The 12,105-nt window shown below is 35.5% G+C and overlaps 1 protein-coding gene across 5 annotated transcripts in view; it reads right to left on the bottom strand.

The window, feature by feature from the left end:
• GLCCI1 (glucocorticoid induced 1) overlaps positions 1-12,105 on the bottom strand; it is a 119,873-nt gene that overhangs the window by 61,245 nt on the left and 46,523 nt on the right. For all 5 annotated transcript variants that reach the window (XM_031012841.3, XM_055347209.1, XM_055347208.1 and 2 more), the window contains exon 3: positions 5,341-5,427. In XM_031012841.3, coding sequence (XP_030868701.2) covers positions 5,341-5,427 — 87 coding nt within the window. The remainder of the gene's footprint in view (positions 1-5,340; positions 5,428-12,105) is intronic.

Below are 12,105 nucleotides of genomic sequence, written 5' to 3'. Positions count from 1 at the left end.
TATCATTATACAATGACCCTGTCTTTTCTTACAGTTTTTGTCTCCAAATCTATTTTGCCTGACATAAGCATAGCAACTCCTGCTCTTTTTTGGTTTCCACTGGCATGGAATATCTTTCCATCCTTTTAGTTTAAGTCTATGTTTATCTTTATAGGTGAAGTGTGTTTCTTGTAGGCAATAGATCATTGGGTCTCTCTCTCTTTTTTTTTTTTTTTTTCATCCATTCAGCCACTTGTTGTCTTTTGTTTGGAGAGTTTAGTCCATTTACATTCCATTTTATTATGGATAAGTAGGAACTTACTCCTGCCATTTTATTATTTGTTTTCTGGTTTTCTCTTCCTTCCTTCTTTCTACCCTTCTTGTCTTCCTTTTGGTGATTTTTTTGTGGTGGTATGCTTTCTTCCTTTTATTTTTCAGATAGGGTTTCACTCTGTTACCCAGGTAGGAGTACAGTGGTGCGATCTTGGCTCACTGCAACCTCCACCTCCCAGGCCTAAGCGATTCTTGTGCCTCAGCCTCCCCAGTAGCTGGGACTACAGGTGTGTGCCACCACAACCAGCTAATTTTTGTATTTTTAGTAGAGACAGAGTTTCACCATGTTGGCCAGGCTGGTCTCAAACTCCTGACCTCAAGGGATCTGCCCGCCTTGGCTTCCCAAGATGCTGGGATTACAGGCGTGAGTTTCCTCAACATAGCTACTTTGAATTCTTTGTCTGAAAGGTTATATATCTCTGTTTCTCTAGGATTAGTCCCTGGTGCCTGGTTCATTTGGTAAGGTCATGTTTTCCTGGATGGTGCTAATTATTGTAGATGTTCCTCAGTGTCTGGGCATTGAAGAGTTAGGTATTTATTGTAGTCTTCACAGTCTGGACTTGTTTGTGCCTGTCCTTCTTGGGAAGGCTTTCCAGGTATTCAAAGAGACTTGGGCCCCAAGCCCAATAACACTGTGTTTTTTTCAGATTTGTAGAGTTATACCTACCATCTTGGAGGTCTTGAAAAAGATCTGGGAGAATTCTCTTGATTACCAGACAAAGACTGTTATTCTTTTCCCTTACTTTCTCCTCAGCAAACAGGGGGTGTCTGTCTGTCTTGTCTGTCTCTCTCTTTAAAGCTTGCCAATAAAAAGTTCTGACTGCTGGAATGGTTGATTCTCCTCTGGCTAAGGTTGGTCCAAATGCTCCCTCCATGCACAGGCACTGGCTGAGGCCAGCATGGCTTTATTCTTCACTGTGATATGGCAGTACTGGGTTCAGGGTAAAGTTCCCCAGTCGCTGTGCTCTTCTTCCCCAAAGTGCACAGATTCTGTGCTCCACACAATTGCTGCCAGGGAATGGAGGGGTAACATCAGCAATTCAAGACTCTCTCTCCTGGCCTACTCAATGCCTCTTTTGGTGCTATGAACTTAAAACTCGGTACAAAACTTGGTACTGTGGTTGCTCACTTGATTTTGGGTTCTTGTGAATGGTGTTTTTCCCTGTGCAGATAGTTGTTAAAATTTAGTACTCCATTGGGGGTGGGAGGGATGAATGCTGTAGGCTTCTATTTTTGTGTCACAACTTTTTTTGTTTACCTATTCTTCCTTTCCTGCTTTGTGATATTTTTTAGTATGCCATTTTAATTCCTCTGTTTTTTTTTTTTTTTTTTTTTACATTTTTGGAGTTATCTTCTTAGTAACTTAGCAACTGCTCTAGGGATTATAATGTGTCTTAATTTATCACAATCTATATCACAATAATACTTAATATCAGTCAAATAGAAACTATAATTTATGTCCTTTTCCTAACTCCTTTGTGCTATTATCATATATATATTTCATGTACCTGCTATAAATCCAACAAAACAATGTTGAAAACTCCTTTATATTTACCACATATTTACTATTCCCAGCATTCTTCAATTCTTCCTATGGATACAAACTAATATACAGTGTTACTTCCTTTCAGCCTGAAGATTTGCTTTACTATTTCTTATAAGACAGTCTGACAGGGAGAAATTCTCTCAAGTTTTATCTGGGAATGCCATTTTTTCACCTTCAGTTTGGAAGACTAGTTTTGCTGGATATAGAATACCTGGTTGACAGTTTTTTGGTTTTTTTTCTTTCAGCACTTTGAATGCATCAGGCCTTATGGTCCCCATCACTTCTGATTTTAAAGTCAGCTGTTAAAGCTATTAGTGGTCCCCTACATGTGATGACCCATTTTCTTCTTTTTATGGCTCTCTTTGTGTTTTCCTAGTTGTGGTTAGTTAAGCTTCATGAATCTGTAGATTGTTTTTCATCAAATTTGGAAAGTTCTCTGTTAGTATTTCTTTGATTCTTTTTTCTGCTCTGTCTCTTTTCTCCTATGAGGCTTTTTCAACTTTAATCTTTTTTTTCCTCTCCGTTCTTCAGAGTATATAAATTCTATTGACTTATCTTCTAATTCATTGATTCTTCTGCCATCGCAAATCTGTTGTCAAACCCATCTAACATTTTTATATTTAGTTATTGCCCTTTTTAACTCTAGAATTTTGTTTCCTTCTTTTTTAGAATGACTAACTCTTTGTGAAAATTCTTTTATTATTTTTTATTTTTTTTGGGATGGAGTCTCGCTCTGTCACCCAGGCTGCAGTGCAGTGGCGCGATCTTGGCTCACTGCAAGCTCTCCCTCCCTGGTTTTATTTCCAGTAGCCCACTTGAATTTCCTCTGCACCTATTCCTAGGCTCTCCTGGCCAAGAACACATCGGTGGCCTAGGCCCACTCTGTTCTCTGATGTGCATGTCCACAGCCTCCAGTCAACCTGGGATATGTGGGGAATTTATCAAGCTCCCACTACTGTCTTACCTCTCAAAACTTTCTATTAAACTCAACTAGTTCATGAGCCTACTGCTGGCCCCAAATTGGACTACAGTCTTAGACTAATAAAGCTGTTGGCCCTCTCTGTTTACTTGCCACAAAGATCACTATTTTAACCTACAATTCTCCACAGCAAGTGATTTCTCTGCAAAAGTGGAAGCAAAGCTGCTGGTTTTCATCCTGATTGAAATGCTATGTGACAGAGCTAGGGAAAAGGAAAAGGAGAAAAGGAGTAGCACCAGATCACAAATTTGTGCTATTCTTACCCTATGTTCATTAGTTTTCATGAATAAAGCTTCTCAGTTTGTTTGGTAAAGTACTCAAACAGTTGTTTTGACAGTTTTGTCCAGCTTTAATGGTTGCCTTCTGTGGAAAACAATCAAATGTTCTCACTGAATCAGTCATTCCTTTTTAAGAGTGTATGTCATATATTACTGAAATCCAGTTATAGTTAAATTATAAATCCAACAAAACAGTATTAAAAACTCTTTCATATTTATCGACATATTTACTATTCCCAGCACTCTTCAATTCTTCCTACGGATTCAAATTAATATCTGGTGTTACTTCCTTTCAGCCTAAATCTCGTTGATAACTCTAAGACTGTATTCAACTCTGAGATAAAAATACAAGTTCACTTTTTTGTTATTCATATGCTATACATAAACATGTAGTTATAGTAAGCCAGAGATATTAGACTTAGCTTCATTTATTTTTTGTTGTTGCTGGAGAAAACTGATTTTTTTTTGCATACATGTACGGTAGGCAGAAGGAGATGAGTAGGTCTCTACATCCATACTATAAAGAAGCTGCTAAAATGTAACACAATCATAAGTAAAATCATGCTAATAAACTATATCTATGCAGTCCAGACACCACAGTATATGAGGGACACTGATAACCTATAGTACCTAAAAATTATACAAAGAGGCCTGGAAACTGGCATATGAAAAAAAATTTGAGAGAAATGTAGATGTTTACTCTGGAGAAAAAAAATGACTTACTGCTAGCCTTTAAAAGACTTAGACTTACTCAATATTGATCCAGAGGGCAAAGTCAAAACTAAGTTATCTAATTCTAACTTCAATACATAAGAGAACATATTTAAAAACTTGAAACAATTAAACCAATTAAACTGGTTCTTTTTGTAAAGTAGTGAGTTTCCATCACTAAGAATGATCATGGCCTGGTGTGGTGGCTCATGCCTGTAATCCCAGCACTTTGGGAGGCCGAGGTGGGCAGATCGCTTAAAGTCAGGAGTTCGAGACTAGCCTGGCCAATATGGCAACACCCCATCTCTACTAAAAATACAAAAATTAGCTGGGCATGGTGGCACATATCTGTAATCCCAGCTACTCGGGTGGCTGAGGCAGGAGAATCGCTTGAACCTGGGAGGTGGAAGCTGCAGTGAGCCAAGACTGTGCCACTGTCCTCCAGCCTGGGTGACAGAGTGAGATTCCACCTCAAAAAAAAAAAAAAAAAAAAAAGAATAACAGAGATTAGATGACCATCTTTTTAAGGAGTATTTATTTAGGAGATTGGCTGGATGACCTTTCAATTCTAAAGTTTCTGTAATTTATAAAAAGAATTAGAAAAGAATTTAGATGGATAAAAGTATCAGGAAAAATAATCCAAAATATACATAAAGATATGACACCTCAGGTTATTCATAATAAATAAGGAAACGGGTCATAGAAACTAAGTTTCTAAGAAGCATGGATTACTGTTGGGTTCCAAAGGGCAACAATATGCTGGATATCATTAAAAAGCTATTACATCACGCCTGTAATCCCAGCACTTTGGGAGGCCGAGGCGGGCGGATCACGAGGTCAGGAGATTGAGACCATCCTGGCTAACACAGTGAAACCGTGTATCTACTAAAAATACAAAAAATTACCTGGGCATGGTGGTGGGTGCCTGTACTCCCAGCTACTCGGGAGGCTGAGGCAGGAGAATGGCGTGAACCCAGGAGGTGGAGCTTGCAGTAAGCCAAGATCGTGCCACTGCATTCCAGCCTGGGCAACAGAGCGAGACTCCGTCTCAAATAAAAAAGCTAGTAGAAACAGAAAACACTATCCTACCATTGTACAAAGCTATAACCTATAGCTCTGGTTGCTACAACTTAAAAACAAGCAAGCTGAAGAGAGAACAAAAGATAACTAAAATGAACAAGATAGAGAGTATTACATAAAATTAGACTTCACTCTGGAAAGGTTAAAGCTGACTGAGTGCATAACAAATATTCATAAAAGACACAAAATACATAAATAGGGTAAATTTAGACTTGTTCACCAAAATGTAGAATGCAGCCTACCAAACTAGAATTTGTCCTAACCTTACAAAAACCTGCCTAGAATTTATTCTAACCTTACCCTAGAATTTGTCCTAACCTTACTGAAAGAGGTAAGGTTAGGATAAATTTTAAAAGTGTCATTACATTCAGGAAATACTAAGGTAATCTACTAGGACCAAAACAGGTTACAGACGGAAAACAGAAATAACTTACCTCTTTTAGTTGATCAGCACTCCCCCATGACGCAGAACGCTGATGTGACCTCTTTTCTGCACCCTCTTCTGCCCAACAGCTAGGTGTCTTTAAAAAATATATATATAAATAAAATAAGAAAATTTATCTCTACTTCCTAATCTCAAGCAACTGAAACATATTTAAAATTCTTAGCACATACCAGTTAGAGAGCTATACTAAAATCCTTTAAACGCTAAGAGTTTCATGACCCCGTGAAATGTTTAAAATATTCTGCCATATTCTGAATTATACATGCTCAAAGATGTCTCTGAGTCATCTTACTTAAAAATTTGATATCTTCACATCAATAACATAAATAACTTGATTATAAAATTCAAAGGGAATAGTAAAGATATGTGTATTGGTGTTTTTAAAGAGAATAGCCAAACTAAATATGAAATGGTATTTCCACTAAATTCAATAGAGGTAAAATGAACAAAAGTATCTCAAAAGCAATAGTATTAAGAATGACCTACATTTCAAATATTTAGCTAGAGGGCTGATTGTACTACTTTTTCTGTGCTTGGGGAAGAGTAAGTATTAGTATCTTTTTTGAAAAATATCAGGCATCTTTATATAAAACACATAAAGTTATTATAAAAGTGAAAAAGATTAAAAACAGTAAAATATAAGCTAAACAAACAGAATATAAACTAAAGTAATACATCTTCTAAAAAACCTGAACCATATGTCAGAAAACAATCATTTTTATCTAAAATATCATTTTCAGTTATTTAGCCATTAATAGATACTATCCTCAAATGTACCACAAATCACTAAATCCGAAATAATGCCATACAGTGGTTAAGACCATTTAATAGTTGTATTAAAAAATTAAACAATAGGCTGGGCACGGTGGCTCACACCTGTAATCCCAGCACTTTGGGAAGCCAAGGCGGGTGGATCACCTGAGGTCAGGAGTCCGAGACCAGCCTGACCAACATGGTGAAACCCCGCCTCTAAAAAATTAGCTGGGCCTGGTGGCGAGCGCCTGTAATCTCAGCTACTCAGGAGGCTGAGACAGGAGAATCACTTGAACCCGGGAGGCAGAGGCTGCAGTGAGCCAAGATTGCGTCATTGCACTCCAGCCCGGGCGACGAGAGTGAAACTCTGTCTCAAAAAAAAAAAATAATAATTAAACAATATTAAAATATCATCTTTAATACATGAGAAGACTTGCGTAATGTAAATCAGAAAGGGTCAAAACCACTACTTAAAGGGCAATGATTGTCACAGTAACTATATACAGCTTTAAAAATTATTTTTCATTACATGCTGAAAAAGGTATCATTTATATTAAGGCCATACTTGTGACTACATAATATGTAAGTTCTTATGAAGAAGTCATCAGTTGTATTTTACAGTTCAAAATGCTTGTGGAAAACTTTTAAAATAATCACCACGTCTTAAAAGCAATGATATTCAAAAAAACCGTTAACAACTGAATGCTAGCTGAATAAACACAAAAATAAACTGCTTGAGCAGTTCACTAGTAAAAAGAAGTTGTTAAGTCAATTGACAGAGTAAAATACTCTATTCAATCAGCAAGACCACGGATAAGAGGTATCAATATATTAAATAAGTTGCTTATAAAAAACTATTACTTATTAGAATTTCCTATGTTCCGTCCTAGATAAGATGACGTACTCTGAAAATAATTCAGCCCTCCAAATAATTGTATCCTTAATAATGAATTTATTCCAAAATTATTCAATTGTTTAGTCACTTTTATTTTGATAATTTATATAACTTAATGGTTTTACCTGTCTAGCAACTGAGCATTACTCTTATCAAAATGAAAAGATTAAGGATCATAATCTTTATAACTCAAAGTATATTCACAGAAAATGAGTCAAATTTTTAGCATTTTCCACAATTATTCAAAATCAACATTTATAATATGAATTACATTCATTTTGTACAGCCCTTTTTCAAAGGACATTTACATATACTGTATCTCCAACTTACAGATAAATTAATAGCCACAAAAATTCTGCAACTGCTTCAATACTGGCAAGCACGCCAACGGCAAAAGGAACTAAATCTGAGTTCTCTTATCTCACAGATTATCTTCTTTCTTCCTATTATCCTTTTCTAAAAAATGAATATGAAAACCTATTCAATTATTTCAGAGTGTATTATTTACACAAAAGAATCACCTACAAAAGAAATCAAGTTAGTAGTATATGTATAGTTATGTGCTGCATAACAATGTTTTGGTCAATGATGGATGGCATACCTAACAGTGGTCCCATAAAATTATAATGAAGCTGAAAAATTCCTATTACCTAGTGATGTCTTGATGATCCTGATCTTGTGTGGGCCTAGGCTAATGTGTATGTTTGTCTTAGCTTTAAAAAAAAAAGTCTAAAAAGCAAAAAAAATTTAAAAATAAATAAATAAATAAAAGCTTATAGAATAAGAATAGTTTGGTATGGTTGTACAATATGTTTGTGTTTTAAGTTAAGTGTTATTATGAAAGGATCAAAAAGCTAAACAAAATTAAGTTTATGAAGTAAAAATGTTATGGTAAGCTAAGGTTAACATTATTGAAGAAAGAAAAGTATTTGTTATAAACTTAGTGTAACCTAAATGTGCAGTGCTTAGAAAGTCTACAGTAGTTTACGGTAATACCCTAAGCCTTCACATTCACTCACCGCTCACTGACCCAATTGGAGCAGGTTCCAGTCCTGCAAACTGCATTCCATGGTACATGCCCTATACAGGTGTATCATTTTCTACCTTTATGTATTATATTTTTACTGTGCCTTTTCTATGTTTATATATACAAATATCACTACGTTACAGTTGCCTACAGTCTGCATTACGGTAACATGCTGTACAGTTTTGTAGCCTAAGAGCAACGGGCTATGTCACACAGCCTCAGTGTGTAGTAGGCTACACCATCTAGGTTTGTGTAAGTACACTCTATGATGTTCGCACAGCGATGAATGCCTAACGATGCATTTCTCAAAACATATCCCCCTCATGAAGTGACAATGACTGTAGTTTAAAAAAAAGAAAAATGACTGAAAGAGTTCTCTCAATCATGTGACTATAGAATGCATATAATTTAAGGTCATCATAGTATTAACTTTCCAAAAATATCCCCCAAAGAGTAGCTTTAATTCCATCAATTTAAAATAAACAGTATAAAAAAATTCTCATCTACAAACATATTCTATAGATTGAATTGTCCAATACAACAGCTACTAGCCACATGTGCCTATTTAGATTTAAATTAATGAGGACTTAATAAAACTAAAGTTCCTTAGTCACACTTAGCACATTTTAAAAGCTCAATAACCACATGTGGCTACCGGTTGTCATATAGGACAACACAAATATAGAACATTTCCCATACTAAAGAAAGTTCAATTGGAGGGCAGTGTTCTATACACTGATCACTGATTTTTAATGAGTTATTTTAGCCAAAACAAAACCAAAAGATGGCTACCAAAATCAAATCTATTTAAAGCTGATGATTAAGAAGTCACAGAAGTGACTAATTTGAATCCAATTTATTAAACCTGTGTATTTGAGAAATGTTTTACCATTTCAATCAGGAAAATAACACAAAGTAGCAAAAGTTCTTTCCTTTCATATCAGCAAGCAGCCCCTTCCAACTGGTCTGTTATTCTGTCCATTAATCTAGACTAGAATTTTTTAAATAGTGCTACATATAACCATGCCTTTGGTGTTAAAAGGAGTAGACAAAAAGGCTTCCACAGTCAAATAAATTTAGGAAAAATTGTAATATCATACCATCATTTAAAAGAAATGAAACTTCTGTACACTTGAACAATGCAGAACTAAAACCTATCTGTAAGACTATTAACAAAAAAGGTAGTTGGAAAAAAAAAGCCTCTATGTAAAAAGGATGCCTATAGGTAGAAGGGGTCCTTTTTTATTCTCACTCCCTGGAAGTCTCCAAAGTCCAGACTATGAAATTTCTTTCCAACCTCTAGGGCCATCCTCCCAGCTCCAACCTGTGTGAGAACCACTTTTTCTCTAAGTAAAATACAAAGGGAATAATCCCACTGCACAGGACTAAAGAGGCTTCAAAATGAATACCATTAGAAAAATTATTTTTGGCTAGATCAACCAAAAAGCTTAAATACTGGGTGCTTTTGTTATGTATATCTTTATTCACTAACTAGAAAGGGCCAATATGCTTTTTAGTTTTATCAACTTCAAACCAGCTCAAACTAACTCCTAGCAAAAAACATTCTTTGTCAATGTGCAAAAGTCTAAAGCCACTTAAAAAAAATCCATCAACAAAAACATAACAAAATTCTTTAATATTATTTAAATATTAAAAAATCTATTTTATGTGGTTCATCACTGGTCTTAAAATTTATTGTAGTTTATAAATCAATTATAGAAATATGAGTACTGACTGCTAATTATTTTATAGTACTTATAGCAATGATAAACCTAGCAAGAAATGAGATGTAATTAGCTGAAAAATCAATGATACCTATATTAAGAATTAATTATGACCACAGACTAATCTTAAATTATAAAAAAGTTTAGAATAGGTAATGACAAACCCTTCATTATTTATAAATATTTGTTTTTGTTTACAAAAATTTGTTTTTCTTTTGACTAATAAAAAAATTTTAACTTCTTTTAAAACTTCTTTAAATATTATTTTGAAAAGTCTATCCTGATGAAGTATTACAAAGCAGCACAAAAGACTGTGGTTCTAGTGTAATTATCCTTTGCCTTTCTGCGAAGAGTGGTACCCAGATATAGTAAATAGCTGCTCTGATTAGCAAAGAGTGTAGAAAACGGCAGAATTCAGCTCAAACAAAACACTGTGAAAGTTAAGACTGCATTTTTATTTTATGTAAAGTTGGAAGGTTATTTTTTAAGCTTTAGGAATTCAGTAATAGCAGCAGTTATATATTCAAATTTTTTATCAAGCTCCAACTCTATGCTAAGTTTTGTGCTCATTATGTTAGACCAGTTTCAAAGTGCAGTCCCCAGATGAGCAGCAGCATCATCACATGTTAGAAAAGCAAATTCTCAGGCTCAACCTCAGACTACTAGATCTGGAACTCTTAGATAAGGCCCAGAAATATACTTCTTATTTTTTAAGCAACCTTTTCAGATTATTCTGATGGATTCTAAAGTTTGAAAACCAGTGTTAGACTAAAAAATTGGAATCAATAAGATACGGATTCTGCACTCAAGGTGTCATGTTGACCATATACCCACTCATTTTTCTTGCTAGCTTTGAACATGTTATTGTTTTAAAATCTCTTACATCTGACAGAAAATCAGCAACACAGGTGATTACTACATATGGCCAAAAATATTTTTCACACCATTCTAAAAAACACCCACTGAAGTCATAAAAATAGTGCTAAGATGATGGCATGAATATCACCAATAGGATAACTAAGTAATGGAGGAGGGAGTAGCTTTCCTAAGAATGTAAATACACTCTCCTGCACCTGAACCTATAGATTTGAAGTACCATTTCTTATTTGTAAGACAGCAAACACACAATAACTACCTCTGGACTGAATGAATCCTGACCTACCAGAAATTGTTTATTGAATTTCACAGCCCTCACATGCTCTGGGGTCACTTGTATCATTTCTATGCCATTTCCTACCAGTCCAGACCTAATGTTCATAATCGTATAATCAATAGTTGATACTAGTAATAAAGACTTTTCCTGTCCACTTAATTCCATATGATTATATTTAAACCCGGTAACAGTAAAATACTATTGATTCTAATCAAAGGCAACTAATAAGTATCAGTGTCTGTTATGTCATAGATACTGTGCTAGAAGCTTAACATGGATTATTTCATATAATCCTCATTGCAATAGGCTATGTTGACAATAATAGTTGTCCCCCAAAAGCTGTTAGAATTCCAATAGCATGGAAAAGTTTTCCCTTGGTTTATACTGGTTCCTAACAATATGGTATCTCCCATATCAATCATTCATTTATTCATTCATTTATACAAAACAGTATACCTTGAGAGGCATACTGCTTTCTCATACCATACCGTAAACTATGACCTAATTTTAAACTATAACTCTATGATCTTAATTGTTTTTTGTTTGTTTGTTTTTGAGATGGAGTCTCGCTCTGTCGCCCAGGCTGGAGTGCAGTGGTGCGATCTCAGCTCGCTGCAAGCTCCACCTCCCGGGTTCACGCCATTCTCCTGCCTCAGCCTCCCGAGTAGTTGGGACTACAGGTGCCCACCACCACACCCGGCTAATTTTTTGTATTTTTAGTAGAGACGGGGTTTCACCATGTTAGCCAGGATGGTCTTGATCTCCTGACCTCATGATCTGCCCACCTTGGTCTCCCAAAGTGCTGGGATTACAGGCGTAAGCCACCGCGCCTGGGCGATCTTAATTGTTAAGGCATAATGTCTCTAACGTAAAAATGTCTTTCTCAGTAAATTCTGTTTAATATTATCACAGGAATTTTTCATAGAAAATTGATACAAGATATAACAGGTTGAGAACCAATGTATAAGTCAATGTACAAAACCAACACAGGTCAGGAGACCAGAGTAAGAGTGTTATTCCAAATAAATACAACCTATTTCACAATTTTACCTAGAGTATGCTTAGGGGCAAAGGCATGAGAAAGCAATGAAGAAAAACAGGTTAATTTTGTTTCCAGCTAAATGTTTCTCGTAAAGGGAAGAAAACTGAGTATCAGGGTAACGGGGGTATGGGAAAGGCCTTTCGCTGTATACTTTCTACTT

Source organism: Gorilla gorilla, chromosome 6, assembly GCF_029281585.2.
Source record: "Gorilla gorilla gorilla isolate KB3781 chromosome 6, NHGRI_mGorGor1-v2.1_pri, whole genome shotgun sequence".
Taxonomy (NCBI): Eukaryota; Metazoa; Chordata; class Mammalia; order Primates; family Hominidae; genus Gorilla; species Gorilla gorilla.
Note: the sequence above shows the minus strand (reverse complement) of the source record. Positions and strands in the feature narration are given on the sequence as shown.